Source organism: Halichoerus grypus, chromosome 9 (genome assembly GCF_964656455.1).
Source record: "Halichoerus grypus chromosome 9, mHalGry1.hap1.1, whole genome shotgun sequence".
NCBI lineage: Eukaryota > Metazoa > Chordata > Mammalia > Carnivora > Phocidae > Halichoerus > Halichoerus grypus.
The window spans coordinates 81,952,886-81,970,003 of NC_135720.1; the positions used below are offsets into that span (position 1 = coordinate 81,952,886).

A 17,118-nucleotide genomic window follows, 5' to 3' on the forward strand; every position below is an offset into this window, starting at 1 on the left:
TGATTTTGTTTTCAGCACTAACTTACTTTCTGGCACTACAAGATGCTCCAGACTCATCTTGTGTATTTCCAGCTTCAGTCTTAGAATCAGCCATTTCTCCAAGAAGCCCTGGACCCTTTTATTGGGAAATGTACTAGAAACCAAGATCTGGGTGTTCTGTGTGCTCTGCTACTAAGGTGTCATTGCTCTCAGCTACAAGAGCGAGGAGCTATGTGTACGTATTGTAACCCCAGTGTATGCACATGTCTATAAATATTTCTATGTAATCACCTGTATTTATTTATATATATATATTTTTTTTTTAAGATTTTTTTTTAAATTTATTTATTTGACAGAGAGATAGAGAGCATAAGTAGGCAGAGCGGCAGGCAGAGGGAGAGGAAGAAGCAGGCTCTCTGCTGAGCAGGGAGCCCGATGCGGGGCTCGATCCCAGGACCCTGGGATCATGACCTGAGCCGAAGGCAGCCGCTTAACCAACTGAGCCACCCAGGCGCCCCTCATCTGTATTTATATTTTATATTAAGTTATACATGAGTACATACCGATGTCTCTAATTATAATCTATTACCACATGGATCATTCTAAACTTCTCTCCTTGCTATTTATCAGTCACTTCTCATTCCGACAGTGAAAAACCTGGCTCCCAGCATCTGTCACCTATTTACTTAATTGTTCAGTTCCAGTATATAGTATATATGTGTAGTTGTTTCAGAACGTAAACCGATTACATTCAGAATGAAACCCATTTTCCTGTGGGAAGCAAAACCAACTGGAGTACAGTGCTTATGTATAGTTTCTTTTGTTTTCAGTCTTAGAGAACACATTTCCAAAGTCACTTAGGTCAGCGCCTTTTGCTTCCACCACCACCCCTCCCCTTCAGGGAGGCTGTTTAAAAGAGTCCCTTTTGCCAGTCTGCATTATTTCCTGGGCTTACTTGACCTCCCAGTGACTGAAGTTTTCATACCTTGGAATGTCTGGGTGGCTTAGTCGGTTAAGCGGCTGCCTTCAGCTCAGGTCATGATCCCGGGGTCCCGGGATCGAGCCCGGCGCCAGGGAGCCTGCTTCTCCCTCTGTCTGCTGCTCCCCCTGCTTGTGCTCTCTCAGTCTCTGTCAAATAAATAAATAAAATCTTAAAAAAAAATAAAGTTTTCATACCTTAAGGTTCACAGTGCTATAGAGTTCTTCTGGTTTTGACAGATGCATTGTATCATTTATCTACCCTTAAATAATAGCTTCACTGCTTTAAAAAGCCCCCTGTGTTTCATTTTTCCAACCCTCCCCATCCCAAACCTCTGGAAACCACTGATCTCTATAGTTTTTCCTTTTCTAAAATGACATAAGTGGATTTCATAAATGGGTGTATACAGTAGCCATGAGTACACCTAGCTCAGTGCTATCATCTCCATATGTTCCTTGTCTATATATTGTGTAGCTATTACTAAACTATTCTATCACATTAAAACCTTTGTCTCTCCTTGTGCTATACCATATTGTCATACATAATGTAGCTTTGTAAGTCTTGGTATCTGGTAGGGCAGGTTCTCCCACTTTGTCCTTCTTTAAGAGTGTTTTAGATATTCTTTTTTTTTTTTAAAGATTTATTTATTTGTCAGAGAGAGAGAGCACAAGCAGGGGGGTGGCAGGCAGAGGGAGAAGCAGGCTCCCCACTGAGCAAGGAGCCTGATGCGGGACTTGATCCCAGGACCCCGGGATCATGACCTGAGCTAAAGGCAGACGCTTAACCGACTGAGCCACCCAGGTGTCCCTGTTTTAGATATTCTCGAGCCTTTGTATTTTCATAAAAATTTTGGTATCCTGTTGTCAGGTTCCACAGAAATGTTTTTTTGGAATTTTGATTGAGAGTACGTTGAATCTATAGGTAAATTTGGGGAGACTTGATATATTTACAATAATGAGTCTTCCAATCCATGTACAGGTGCACATCTCCATTTATTAAGATTTCCTCTAAAACTTCTCAGTGAAGTTTTAGAATCTTCCATAGAGGTTTTGTATGTATTTTGGGGACACCTGGGTGGCTCAGTCTGTTAAGCGTCTCACTCTTGATTTTGGCTCAGGTCATGATCTCATGGGTCCCGAGATTGAGCCTGGTGTCGGGCTCCATGCTCAGCGGGAGTCTGCTTGAGGATTCTCTCCCTCTGTTCCTCCCCCAACTCTCTCTCTCTCTCTCTCAAATAAATAAGTAAATCTTTTAAAAAGTTATATATGTATTTTGTTAGATTTACTCATAGGCACTTGTAAATTTTTATTATGAAAAGTTTTTTTTAATTTTTTTTAAAGATTTTATTTATTTATTTGAGAGAGAGACAGAGATAGCAACAGAGATGGCGAGAGAGCATGAGTGGGCAGGGGAGGGAGAAGCAGGCTCCCCGCTGAGCAGGGAGCCCAATGCGGGGCTCGATCCCAGGACCCCGGGATTATGACCCGAGCAGAAGGCAGATGCTTAACCGACTGAGCCACCCAGGCTCCCTATTATGAAAAGTTTTAAACCAAAAGTAGATTGAAGAATATATTGAACTTACACTTACCTGACACCCAGCTTCTTTTGTATTTTCTACATACCCAATTATATCATCTATCAATAATAATAGCTTTGTTTCTCCCTTTCCAATGCTATGTCCCTGTTTTTTCTTCCCTCACTGTGCTTGTTAGCATAACCAGGCCATGTTGAATGGAAATGGGGATAACTAACACTCTGCCTTCCTAATTTCAAAGGAAAAACCTCAACTTTTTACCTTATGTTACGTTGCTACTTTTTTTATTTTTATTTATTTTTTTAAAGATTTTATTTATTTATTTGACAGAGAGAGAGAGACAGCGAGAGCTGGAACACAAGCAGGGGGAGTGGGAGAGGGAGAAGCAGGCTTCCCGCTGAGCAGGGAGCCCGATGTGGGGCTCGATCCCAGGACCTCAGGATCATGACCTGAGCCAAAGGCAGATGCTTAACGACTGAGCCACCCAGGTGCCCCTATGTTGCTATGTTTTTTTAAATCTACCTTTTGGGGCGCCTGGGTGGCTCAGTTGGTTGGGCGACTGCCTTCGGCTCAGGTCATGATCCTGGAGTCCCTGGATCGAGTCCCGCATCGGGCTCCTTGCTCTGCGAGGAGTCTGCTTCTCCCTCTGGCCCTCCCCCCTCATGCTCTCTCTCTCTCTCTCTCAAATAAATAAATAAAATCTTTAAAAATAAATAAATAAATAAATAAATCTACCTTTTGTTATCAAGTTTCCATCCAGATTTAAATTACTGAGAGATGTTTTTTATTTAAATTATGAATGAATGTTAAGTTTTATTAGCTGCATTTCCTGCTTTGATTGAGATGATCATATGTTTCTCCTGTATTCTGTTAATGATACAGAGTATATTGATTGATTTTTAAATTATAAACCAATCATATACTTCTGGTATAAAACCAACTAGATAATAGAACAGTCAGAATGTCAAAGAGCTAGCCATGGTAAACTTGGGGAGAAGGGTCAGAAATCATTTTATTCTTATATAAAATCTCCCAAGGAATAGAAAAAAAGGAAATGTTTCCTTGTCCATTTTACATGAATACCAAAACTTGCAAGGATGGTATAAAAACAATGAACAAAAAATTTGAATCAATTGATTTAAATTATTATTGAAACAAAATATTTAAAAAACTGAACTTAACAATATATAAAAGGTACTACATCTTATTATGGCTAACTATATTAATAGCTCCCTGCCGTTCCCCACCATTTTTTCCTATCTCAGCCCATTGTCTGCTTCAGATCACTTGTTTTATTTTATTTTTTTAAAGATTTATTTATTTATTTTAGAGAGAGAGTGGGGGGAGAGGCCGAGGGAGAGAGAGACTCTCAAGCAGACTCTCCACTGAGTGTGGAGCCCCGTGTGGGGCTTAATCCCACAGCCCAGGAGATCATGACCTGAGGCGAAATCGTGACTCAGACACTTAACAGACTAAACCACTGTTCTGCACAGAAGATTCACAACTGCTGTGTTTTGGTTCCGAAAAGGAAAGAAAACTTTATTATTATAAAACCTAATAGAGGGGCGCCTGGGTGGCTCAGTCGTTAAGTGTCTGCCTTTGGCTCAGGTCATGATCCCAGGGTCCTGGGATCGAGCCCTACATCGGGCTCCCTGCTCCGTGGGAAGCCTGCTTCTCCCTCTCCCACTCCCCCTGCTTGTGTTCCCTCTCTCGCTGTGTCTCTCTGTCAAATAAATAAAATCTTATGAAAAACAAAACAAAACCTAATAGAAACAGGAGAGGAAAGGAATCTACACATAGATGAAGGTAATAGTAGGCAATAAATGAAAATAAGGCAACGGGGTGTCTGGGTGGCTCAGTTGGTTAAGCAACTGCCTTCGGCTCAGGTCATGATCCTGGAGTCCCGGGATCGAGTCCCACATCGGGCTCCCTGCTTAGCAGGGAGTCTGCTTCTTCCTCTGACCCTCCCCCCTCTTGTGCTCTCTCTCTCTCAAATAAATAAATAAAATCTTTAAAAAAAAAGAAAAGAAAAGAAGGCGAAATTACATCAAATCAGGTACTTACAGCAGCCAACCTCATCAGCTGGGGAATCTGGTGGAAACAGGCTAGAGTCCTAATTGAGAGGCCCGGGGTGGCTCAGATGGTTAAACATCTGCCTTCAGCTCAGGTCATGATCCCAGAGTCCTGGGATGGAGTCCCACATGCATGCATGGGGCCCTTGCTCAGCAGGGAGCCTGCTACCCCCGCCCCCCGCTTGTACTCTCTCTCTTTGACAAATAAATAAATAAAATCTTAAAAAAAAAAGAAAGAAAAGTCAATAATGCTGAGATGGTGTTCTGAACAAAAGATTCACAACAGCCGTGTTTCAGCTTTGAAAAGGAAAGAAAATTTTATTATTATTATAAAACCTAATAGAAACAGGAGAGGAAAGGAATCTACACATGGATGAAGGTAATAGTAGGCAATGAGTGAGAATAAGGCAAAGTTACATCAAATTGGGTACTTACAACATCCAACCTCAACAACAAGGGAACCCGATGGAAACAGTCAGGTTGGAGTCCCAATTGAGAGGCCTGGGCGGAGCATCCTCCCCTCAGGTGAGACTTCCAACTGACCATCCCCATAAGGGCCATATTTACAGGGCAAATAACAGGGTTTGAAATGAAACATTTGTTCGCCTACATGGTTTGGAGTGAGCTGCATTTCCATGTGATCATGTTTCTGTATTTTCAAGGAGCTGGGCTACGTGTATCTGCTTCCCTTCCCAGATTCCATTCTGGGGGGGCCAGCCCAGCCTGGAGCAGAAGGGGATGTGAGACAAGATTTGTAGGTCTTGGCGTCCAGAACAGAAGGGTCGGTTCTGATGTGGAGGCCAGATAATATAGTTTAAACAATTAGGCTCCCAAGGTTATTCACAGAGCACGAGTCTCACAAACAACATTCCTTAGCCTGCCTGTGTTGATGCACATCCAGGTGGTTGGTTATGCAGGACAAATCACAAAAACATGTATCCATACAGAACAGCTACCCAGGCGCCCTCAAGTCACTTGTTTCAATATGTAATTACATTATTTATCTATTCACTTCTTTTGGTCTGTCTCCCCCTAGAAATCTTCCAGAGTGATATTTTAATGAAGGAAATCACTTCAGTATTGTGTTGTTTATATATGAATGTTTTTGGTAAAGTGCTTTTCTATTTTTCTTTTGGAAATTAAGAAGAAACATGGCGGCTGTCCTTCTCTCACATTGAAAAGGACCTTTTGAAAAGTCATGGACATTCTAAAACGTGCTGTGAAACTGATGGAGTAAAATGTTGCAGGTAACTTCCTTGTTTTGTTAAATGGTAGATTGTCTATGGAACATTTAATTCTTTTTTTAAAGATTTTATTTATTTGTTTGAGAGGGAGAGCACGAGCAGGGGGAGGAGCAGAAGGAGAGGGAGAAGCCGACTCCCCACTGAACAGGGAACCCGACACGGGGCTTGATCCCAGGACCCTGGGATCATGACCTGAGCCGAAGGCAGACACTTAACCGACTGAGCCACCCGGGCGCCCCTGAACATTTAATTCTTTACTGATTTCATATCTCTAACCTGAAGATGATCATTGCTGAGTTGAGTCCTGGGGGCAGTGCGTGTCTGGATTGACCCTGGAGTATTATCTAGGGGATGAGCATGAAACCAGGGAAGCCAGATCCAAGAGCCCAAGGAAATAGCGTTGTTAGAAGGCAAGGCGAGAGCATATTCCTGAACCTAGATCAGATAGTTGTAGAAAGTATGACAGGGTGAGAGGATATGAACACTCACAATGGCTAGCCACAACAATTGGATGTGTCTTCGTATTCGGGTGGCTTTTTTTTTTTTTTTTTAAGATTTTTATTTATTTGCGAGAGAGAGAATGAGAGACAGAGAGCATGAGAGGGAGGAGGGTCAGAGGGAGAAGCAGACTCCCTGCCGAGCAGGGAGCCTAATGCGGGACTCGATCCTGGGACTCCAGGATCATGACCTGAGCCGAAGGCAGTCGCTTAACAAACTGAGCCACGCAGGTGCCCTCGGGTGGCTTTTTATAATAATAAAATCTTTAAAAATAAATAATAAGTGGTTTTCTTTTTTTATTCAATAGGAAAGATTGCTTAAAACTAATGAAGTATCTCTTAGAACAATTGAAAATAAAGTTTGGACACCGAAAGGAACTTGATAAATTCTGCTCCTACCATGTGAAAACTGCCTTCTTTCATGTCTGTACCCAGGACCCGCAAGACAGTCAGTGGCACACCAGAAATCTCGAGCTCTGCTTTGATAACTGCGTGACGTACTTTCTTGAGTGCCTCAGGATTGAACAACTCAAGCATTATTTCATTCCTGGATTCAATCTGTTCTCTCGGGACCAAATTGACAAAATAAGTAAAGAATTTCTATCACAGCAAATTGAATATGAAAGAAACAATGGATTTCCAGTTTTTCATGAATTTTGAAATTATATTTTTAAAAAGAATCAAGAATTTAGAGTGACTTTATAATAATTGGAATGTCTGAGGGGCGCCTGGGTGGCTCAGTCAGTTAAGTGGCTGCCTTCGGCTCAGGTCATGATCCTGGGGTCCCGGGATCGAGCCCCCTGTCTGGCTCTCTGCTCAGCGGGGAGCCCCTCATTCATTCATGTCAAACAATAATTGAGGGCCTACTATGCCTCATAACACTTTTATAGGTATTTCTGAAAAGGCAGTACATGCATACAACACTTAAAGGAACGGATGGAATTGCCCTTTCTCCTCTGCTCAGGCAGCATTCAACTTAGAGGCAGCTGCTGTTCGTTAACTTTTTCCTACTTGTGTATTTTGTACATTTTATTATTGGCTATTGTATTGTTTTCTCATTGTTTTGTAGAAGTTCTTCATATACTTTGGATATTTATGCTTTGTTGCTTGCCTACATAATGAATAACGTGTGGCATGTCTTTACCATTTTTGGTGTCTTTTAGTAAACCAGGGTGCTTTTCTTTTAAAGATTTTATTTATTTATTTGACAGAGAGAGACACAGCGAAAGAGGGAACACAAGCAGGGGGAGTGGGAGAGGGAGAAGCAGGCTTCCCTGAGCAGGGAGCCCGATGCGGGGCTCGATCCCAGGACCCTGGGATCATGACCTGAGCCGAAGGCAGACACTTAACAACTGAGCCGCCCAGGCGCCCCAGTAAACCAGGTTTTAAAATTTTAATGTAGTTGAATTTATCAGTCTTCTCCTTCATAGTTTGTGCACTTTATACATCTTGTTTAACAACCTACTTAAACATACTAAGAGAACAGTTAGACATTTGGAGGAGAGTTTTGGGGACAGTGAATGCTAAATAATAGAAAACTAGACAAAAAACAAAAAAGTCCAAACTTTTTAATTCCAGAGGAAAAACGAATGCGTGCAAGAAAAGTTCTGATTTGAGAATATTGCTCAGCTGTATTTATATATGAAGTCAAAGTAATATAACCATTGACTCTTAGTCTTATCAGAATTATGATGAGTTATTTGGGGAGGATAAGGGAACAGGCTGAGTGCTTGTATGGTGACAGTGGGGTACAGGGGTTGGATTCTGTAGTTTGCTATTGCTGCATAACAAGTTACCACAAACTTAGTGGTTTCAAACAACACACATTTATTTTCTCAGTGTGTCTGGGTCAAGGTCCTGGGCAGGCTCTGCACAGGGTCTCACGAGGCTACCATCAAGGTGTCAGCTGGGGCTGCAGTCTCGTCGGAGGCTTGGCTGAGAACGATCCACCTTCGCTGGCAGTATTTAGGTCCACACGTTTGTAAGACCGAGGACTTCAGTTTCTTCCTGACTGGCAGCCAGAGGTTGTCCTTAGCTGCTAGGAACTGCCTTGGGTTCCTTGCCATGCCAGCCTCCCAGCACTGGCAGCCCACGCAACGTGGCAGGTCACTTCAGAGCTCAAGGGAGGGAGAGACTCCAGCACGAGGCCGTGCTACGGTCTTATTTAACATAATTGCATGCCCATAATCGTGTACCCTCCATGTCCTTTACCATATTTAATTGGTTGGAAGCAAGTCACAGGTCCCACACATATTCCAGGGGAGGGAACTCACTCAGGAGGGTTGTGCCAGTTTAGGCAACTACACAGTTAGGGGAAAAACAACTCCCACAAGAGCAGCCTCACTTCTGACACCAATTGCAGTTTCAGGAGATTCCCACAAGCACTCTTAGGTTTGATAATTCGCTGGAAGGACTCTGAACTCGCTGAAACAGTTATACTCCTGGTTACTGGTTACAATTCATTACAGGGTAAAGATGCAGGTTAAAATTAGCCAAGGGAAGAGCACATAGAGCAGAGACCAAACAGAGCTTCTGTTCTCCCTTCCCTATGGGGTCATGGATGCATTATTCTCTTGCGTTGGCATATAACAATACACGTGGCATATTGCCAACCAGGGAAGCTCATCTGAGTCTGTGTCCAGCATTTTTATTGGAGCTCAGTGGTTGACTGCCTACATGTCTAACCTCAGAGTCCAACCGCTCTGGGCGTCATGACCCAAAGCCCCGCCATAAATCACTTTGTTAGACTTTCTGGCATGTTCCAAGGGCCTAGTGATTACCTGCCAGAAGCCAACAGCAAAGGCAAGACTTCTCTTTGAGTTAGGTTACTAACTTGAGTTACATGTTTGTGTTTTTATTACCTAGATACAAATCCCAGGAGGGTGAGAGTCATGGAACCACCCTAAGAGTATAACCATCACAAGTATGAATGAGCTGAATTCTCTCTCTTACAGTGGGAGATGAGTGGATAATAGCAAATTTGAAAAACCAAGAAAATGCAATATAAGCATGTTATTTAGAAATGGCTAAGGGGCACCTAGGTGGCTCAGTCAGTTAAGAAGTGTCGGACTCTTGATTTTGACTCGTGTTGTGGTCTCAGGGTCATGAGATCGGGCCCTGGGGCAGGCTCCACACTTAGCAGGGAGTCTGCTTGGAATTCTCTCCCTCTGCCCCTCCCCCTGCTCAGGCTTGCTCTCTCTCTCTCTCTCAAATAAGTAAATCTTTAAAAAAAGAAATGGCTAGGGGCGCCTGGGTGGCTCAGTCGTTAAGCGTCTGCCTTCGGCTCGGGTCGTGATCCCAGGGTTCTGGGATCGAGCCCCACATCGGGCTTCCTGCTCTGCAGGAAGCCTGCTTCTCCCTCTCCCACTCCCCCTGCTTGTGTTCCCTCTCTCGCTGTGTCTCTCTCTGTCAAATAAATAAAATATTTAAAAAAGAAAAGAAAAGAAAAGAAAAATAAAGGAGAAAAGAAAAATAAAGGGGAAAAGAACTGGGGACTACTTTATAAAAATAAGTCATGTAGGGTCTCCATCGGGCCTCTGGGTTGGTGTGAGCCCCAGTGATGGCCAAGACGGAGACCAAGGCTTATGTGTCTAAGAGGTGAATGTGGTCCAGAGGGGCTGCCCAGTGCTCCAGGGCCAGGGCCCCATTCCTACTCAGTCTCTGTAGAGGTCCCAGCAGAAATCAGGCCCTGATCGAGTACCCTTCCTGAAATCTGGCCAAGGCACCCCATGTGGCTCTAGTTAGAAAGCCCATCGTTTTAAGGGGTGCCTGGCTGGCTCAGTCGGAAGAACGTGTGGCTCTTAATCTTGGGGCTGTGAGTTCTAATCCCACGTTGGGTGTAAAGATTACATAAATAAATAAAACTTAAAAAAAAAAAAAACAGATTGAAGATTGTGGTCCATACTGTCCACATGCCTCAAAGGAGTCCCAGGATTGCTTTTTTCTTGGAGAAGGAAACCAATCCTCCTAGCAAGGAGCCTGCTAGGGAGGATCTCTTCCAGACATGTAATATCCACGTCACCCCCACCACCACTCCTGTGCTGTACCCCCTGAATGTTGAGTCCGACTCCAGGGAAGAAGACCTGGGCGCCAGAGACTTGGAAATGTCCGTCTCTGTGCAGGCGGTCCTCCAGCCTGCTGGAGACCCTTGGCTGTGTCTCCACCTCCGCCCCAGGCTGCCGGTCTGTCTTGCTTTGGTTTCGAGGGGCTGCTGGGGTCCAAAGACTTGGCCAGAGTCTCACCTGTGGTGTGTTCAAAGTTAACCGAAATCCCCAGGGTCCCTGGGAAGCCCTGGGCCCCAGATACAACTCCCAGGAATTCCCCCACCAGCCGTGAAAGAGAACGGAAAGAAGAAGATGCCGGAGATCCTGAAATCAGAGCCAGATGAATGGGCTGCGTCCATGAATGCTGAGTTTGGAGCTGCTGAGTTTGATCTTTTGGTTAAATGAGATGGCAGGGGGGTGTACCTGGCTATCCCCGCCCCCACCCTGTACATAGCGCCCCCTCCCTGTGGAGAAGACACTTGGGGTCCCCTCCCCTGGCCTTGTTACCTGTACACCTGCTGTTGCTACGGGAGGCCTGTCCTCCGAGGCCTCGTGCAGCCAGAACAGCCAGCTCAGGAAATGGGTCTCGCCTGGCCTGGCCACACTGCTGTCCAGTGTCTAGGAAAGAGCCTTGGCTTCCCTCTTAGGTTCTGTAGGTGGTCCAGGAGAGAATTCACGGACTGGGGAGAGTTCGATCTGTGAGGAAGAAGCTGGACACTTTTGAAGGAGGGAGGGAAGCCTTGGTTGGGTCTCAGACTATAAGCGTTTACTAGGAGAAACTGTGTTTTTATAACTGTGTTCTTCTGTTGAGATGTTCCGTTCGGTGCCAGGCTGGTGGAGCACTGGCCACTTGGGGGCAAAGAGAGTGCCCTGGACACCTGCACGGGGCAGGGAAGGAGGCTGTGGCAGGAGGGGCCTCACTTGTCGCTCACGTCTCTTTCTTACAAAGTAAAGTGCACAGAGCCTACTCTGCTCTTGGGGGGAAAACAGGGTCGAGCAGTCCTAGTCCTAGTCCCGCTAGTGTTCTGCAGCTACACTTGTGACGTGCTAGGAGGTGCTTTTCACCTGCCAGGAAGCGGCAAGAGTGGGTAGCAGTTTTAACCTTTAGCTTCCCTAGGGTCCTCTCACACGAGAACACTGCCTAACGATGTGCTAGGAGCAGACGTGGGCGGGGCGGGCCGGGAGGGGAAGGGGATGTTGTCTCATTGTCTCTGGGGGAACCCTGCCCCCCCTCTTTTAGAATTTAAATTCAATTTAGTTAACATATAGTGTATTATTAGTTCCAGGGGTAGAATTTAGTGATTCATCAGTTGCATATAACACGCATGCTCATTACATCACGTGCCCTCCTTCATGCCCATCACCCAGTTACCCCATCCCCCCACTCCCCTCCCCTCCAGCACCCTTCAGTTTGTTCCCTATAGTTAAGAGTCTCTTATGGTTTGTCTCTCTCTCTCTGTTTTTTATCTTATTTTATTTTTCCTTCCCTTCCCCTATGTTCCTCTCTTTTGTTTTTTAAATTCCACATATGAGTGAAATCGTATGGTGTTTGTCTTTCTCTGATTGACTTATTTCACTTAGCATAATACCCTCTAGTTCCATCCATGTCGTTGTAAATGGTAAGATTTCGGTTTTTTTGATGGCTGCATAATATTCCAATGAATATATATATACCACATCTTCTTTAACCATTCATCTGTCGATGGACATCTGGGCTCTTTCCATAGTTTGGCCATTGTGGACATTGCTGCTATAAACACTGGGGTGCAGGTGCCCCTTCAGATCACTATGTTTGTCTCCTTTGGATAAATACCTAGTAGTGCAATTGCTGGGTCATAGGGTAGTTCTATTTTTAACTTTTTGAGGAAACTCCATACTCATTTCCAGAGTGGCTGCACCAGCTTGCATTCCCACCAACAGTGTAAGAGGGTTTCCCTTTCTCCGCATCCCCGCCAACATCTGTCCTTTCCTGACTTATTAATTTTAGCCATTCTTACTGCTATGAGGTGGTATCTCACTGTGGTTTTGATTTGTATTTCCCTGATGATGAATGATGTTAAGCATCTTTTCATGTGTCTGTTGGCCATTTGTTTCTTGCTTCTTGAGGAAGGCCTGTATTGCTATATACTTCCTTTTAGGACCATCTTTGCTGCATCCCAAAGGTTTTGGACTATCATATTTTCATTTTCTTTTGCTTCCATGTATTTTTTTAATTCTTTAATTTCCTGGTTGACCCATTCATTCTTTAGTAGGCTGTTTTTTTTTTTTTATTTTTAAAAAAGATTTTATTTGAGAGAGTGAGAGAAAGAGCACAAGCAGGAGGAGGGGCAGAGGGAGAGGGAGAAGCAGGCTCCCCACTGAGCAGGAAGTCCAACATGGGGCTTGATCCTAGGACGCTGGGATCATGACCTGAGCTGAAGGCAGACACTTAATCAACTGAGCCACCCAGGCACCCCAGTAGGCTGTTCTTTAACCTCCGTGATGTGTTTGTGGTCCTTCCAAATTTTTTCTTATGGTTGACTTCAAGTTTCATAGCATTGTGGTCTGAAAACATGTATGGTATGATCTCAGTCTTTTTGTACTGGTTGAGGCCTGATTTGTGACCCAGTATGTGATCTGTTCTAGAGAATGTTCCATGTGCACTCCAAGAATGTGTATTCTGCTTTAGGATGAAATGCTCTGAATATATCTGTTAAGTCCATCTAGTCCAATGTGTCATTCAAAGCCCTTACTTCCTTGTTGATCTTCTATTTAGGTGATCTGTCCATTCCTGCTGAGTGGGGTGTTAAAGTCCCCTACTATTATTGTATTATTATCAGTGAGTTTCTTTAGTTTTTTTATTAATTGATTTATATATTTGGCTCCTCCCAAGTTAGGGACATAAATATTTACAATTGTTAGATCTTCTTGTTGGATAGACCCCTTTATTATGATATAGTGTCCTTCTTCATTTCTTATTACGGTCTTGGTTTAAAATCTAGTTTGTCTGATATAAGGATTGCTATCCCAGCTTTTTTTTGATGTCCATTGGCATGATAAATGGTTCTCCATGCCCTCATTTTCAATCTGGAGGTGTTTTTGGGTCTAAAATGAGTCTCTTGTAAGCAACATATCAATAGGTCTTATTTTTTTTATCCATTCTGATGCCCCATGTCTTTTGATTGGAGCATGTAGTCCATTTACATTCAGAGTCATTATTGAAAGATACGCAGTTAGTGCCATTGTATTACCTGTAAAGTTGCTGTTCCTGTAGATTATCTCTGGTCCTTTCTAGTCTTTTTGACTCTTGGTCTTTCTTTCCACTCAAAGGGTCTTTCTTGCATGGCTGGTTTAGTATTCACAAATTCATTTAGTTTTTGTTTTTTCTTGGAACCTCTTTATCTTTCCTTCTATTCTGAATGACAGCCTTGCTGGATAAAGTATTCTTGGCTGCATACTTTTCCCATTTAGCACCTTGAATACATCATGCCAATCCTTTCTGGCCTGCTAGGTCTCTGTGGACAGGTCTGCTGCCAGCCTTATGCATCTACCCTTGTAGGTTAAGGACCACTAGTCCCACGCTGCTTTCAGAATTTTCTCTTTCTCTTTGTAATTTGCAAGTTTCACTATAATATATCGTGGTGTTGACCTATTTTTGTTGATTTTGAGGGGAGTGCTCTGTGCCTCTTGGACTTGAATGCCTGTTTCCTTCTCCAGCTTAGGGAAGTTCTCAGCTATAATTTGTTCAAATAAACCTTCTGCCCCTATTTCCCGCTCTTCTTCTTCTGTGACTCCTGTTACCTGGATATTATTTTGCTTTATGGAATAGCTGAGTTCCCTAAGTCTACCTTTGTGATCTGATAGTTTTCTTTTCCTCTTCTTTTTAGCTTCATTATTTTCCATAATTTTATGTTCTATATCACTGATTCACTCTTCTGCTTCATTTGTCCTTGTTTTTATGGCCTCCACTTGGGACTGCATCTCAGTTACAGCATTTTTAATTTCAGCCTGAATAGATTTTAGTTCTTTTATCTCAGTACTAAGGGATTCTCTAGTGTCTTCTATGCTTTTTCAAGCCCAGCTAGTATCTTTATAATCATTGTTTTAAATTCTAGTTCAGACATCTTACTTATATCCATATTGATTAAATCCCTGGCTGTGAGGGACGCCTGGGTGGCTCAGTCATTAAGCATCTGCCTTGGCTCAGGTCATCATCCTAGGGTCCTGGGATCAAGCCCCACGTCAGCTTCCTTGCTCAGTGGGGAGCCTGCTTCTCCCTCTGCCTGCCTCTCTCTTTCTTTCTCTCTCTGGCAAATAAATAAATAATGTCGTTATTTTAAAAAAAGACAAATTTAAAAATAAATAAGTAAAAAATAAAAATAAATATCAATCAATCAATCAATTAATTCCTGACTGTGAGTACTACTTCCTGTTCTTTTTTTTGGGTTGAATTTTTCCATCTTGTCATTTTGTCCAGAAAAGAAGAAAGAGGAAAACAAACAAACAAAACAAAACAAGGGGCACCTGGGTGGCTCAGGTCGTTAAGCGTCTGCCTTCGGCTCAGGTCATGATCCCAGGGTCCTGGGATCGAGCCCCACATCAGGCTCCCTGCTCCGCGGGAAGCCTGCTTCTCCCTCTCCCACTCCCCCTGCTTGTGTTCCTTCTCTCGCTTTGTCTCTCTCTGTCTAATAAATAAATAAAATCTTTAAAAAACAAAACAAAAAAAAAAACAATAGCAACAACAACAAAACAAAAAAAACCTAAATCCCGGGTGTGTTTTGGTTTACTTATTAAAATGAACTAGATCCCAAAATAAGAAAGAAAGAAAAATATATGTATATATAAAATAAAATACATTGAAAGAAAACAAAAAATTGAGAAAATATATATAAAGTATATATAAAAATTTTAAAAGAATAAAAAATTGAAAAAAATAAGGAAGTAACTGAAAAATAATAAAAAACTAAAGAATAAAAGTACAAAGATGCTAGATACTATTTTCCCCTATTGCTGAAGCTTTGCAGCCCTCTGTGACCAGTAAACTTGATGTGAGCGAGTTGTTTGTGCTGGTCTTCTGGGGGGAGGGGTCTCTTGCACTGATTCTCAGGTGGACTTGCCCTAGTGGAAATGCGCCTCCAGTGCACAGGGTGGCTGGGCTTGGTGTAAGCAGCGCCGGACTCCACTAGGTGGTGCTGTTTTGCTCCCTGAAGGCTTTTAGTAATGATGCACCGGATGAATATGGCAGCGCCCAGCTCTATAGCCCCAGAGCGGAAAATTCGGGACCCCACTTTTCAATGAGCCCTCACAGAAGAGCAATCAATCACTCTTGTCTTCCCGGTTTCCGTCAGAACTCTTGTGCTCACCCTGCGTGCATCTGAGCTTTTTTATCTCAGGCCCGGGACTGAGTTAAAACCTCCAAATTTTAGGGACTCCGCTGTTCGTCCCGGAGGGGAGGGAGTCTCACCACGCTTCTACCTTTGGCTGGACCCATCCCAGGAGAACGGTGGCATGACCACACAGCGGTTCGCAGTTCATGGCAACACAGAACAGAAAGCCGGCACCTAGACTCGCTATTCTCAGCCAGCTCCCCCACGCTTATGCCTGGTAACTGCATTGCTTAGGCACCACCCCTTCTTCTTGAGACTCAGGGGATCCTCAGATCAAGGTATTACACCTGGGATTCTGCCCTGCTTCACCACCAGAGCGCCTTTAAGCCAGGCACACCCTCACTGTAGTAGCCTTCTAAAAGTTCTGACTTTGTGCTCTGCTGCTTATTAATACTTTGCCATAGCTTCCTTAAGCAGGCTCCCTCCCCACTGCTCTATCCCCTCAGCTATATCACACCTGATTCAAGTCTCTGCGTCTCCTACCTTCCAAAAGGGTTGCTTTTCGACCTGTAGACTTGCAGTATTTGTTTTCTCAGACCTCCAATTGATTTCTCGGGTGTTCAGAACGATTTGATAACTATCTGGTTGTATTCCAGGGACAAGACAAACTTAGGGTCCCCCAACTCCTCCACCATCTTAACTCCATCCCCCTCTGCTTTCTTTTATCAATACTCATTAATATGGTCTCAAAGGCTGTCCCACTACAACTTCTGCCATACCCCAGGCTGGTGCACCTTTTGACATTTATAGGGTCATGGAAGTAGGCTAAGAGGAGTATGGCAGGGCTAGTGGGTAGCGGAAAGTCAGGGAAGATGAGTGTGTGCTTGGTTAGGGTACTTGATGAACTGGCACAGGCCTGGTGGGCACTAATGAAAGCCTTTACAAGGCTTGGGAATCCTGGGCTACCTGTGCAACACGTCATGCTTTGTCAGACCCTGCAAGCAAGCCCCCTTGCCGGGGCTCAGATGCTTCTGGAGCACAGCTGAAGAATTCTTGTCCTCAGTGGCTAGTGAGGTAGAAATCCTCTTAGCCTTGCAGCGTCAGGAGCAGCCAAATGACATGCAGTTGATGTCATCGCTACAAATTCTCTCTGTCCCTGAAAAACTAAGACTGTGGAGTTTAAGGAAAAATCGTGTTGTTTCTAATTTATAAAATCTGATTAAAGGGGTGCCTGGGTGGCTCAACTGGTTGAGCTGCACAGTCTGCTTGAGATTCTCTCTCTCCCTCTCCTTCTGCCCCTCCCCCTGCTAATGTGCGCACATGCACACACACTCTCTCTCTATATATAAATAAAATCTTAAAAAAAAAAAAAAGATTACATCTAGAGCCTTCTTAGATCACCCAGGCGATATGAACTTAGTCTTCACGTCTGTGTAATCAGGGCTACAATTCTCAACGTCATTT

At 43.7% G+C, this 17,118-nt stretch overlaps 1 protein-coding gene and 1 pseudogene across 3 annotated transcripts in view; both read left to right on the plus strand.

Annotated features, from left to right (window-relative positions):
• CGAS (cyclic GMP-AMP synthase) overlaps window positions 1–10,235 on the plus strand; it is a 29,192-nt gene extending 18,957 nt beyond the window's left edge. For 2 of the 3 annotated variants that reach the window (XM_036101103.2, XM_036101109.2), the window contains 2 exons: window positions 5,709–5,811; window positions 6,614–10,235. In XM_036101103.2, coding sequence (XP_035956996.1) covers window positions 5,709–5,811; window positions 6,614–6,965 — 455 coding nt within the window. In that variant the 3' untranslated portion in view covers window positions 6,966–10,235. The remainder of the gene's footprint in view (window positions 1–5,708; window positions 5,812–6,613) is intronic. The other variant, XM_078055097.1, reaches the window with a different exon arrangement.
• Window positions 10,184–10,870, plus strand: LOC118541445 (sororin pseudogene; annotated as a pseudogene).
• Window positions 10,871–17,118: the final 6,248 nt, after the last annotated feature.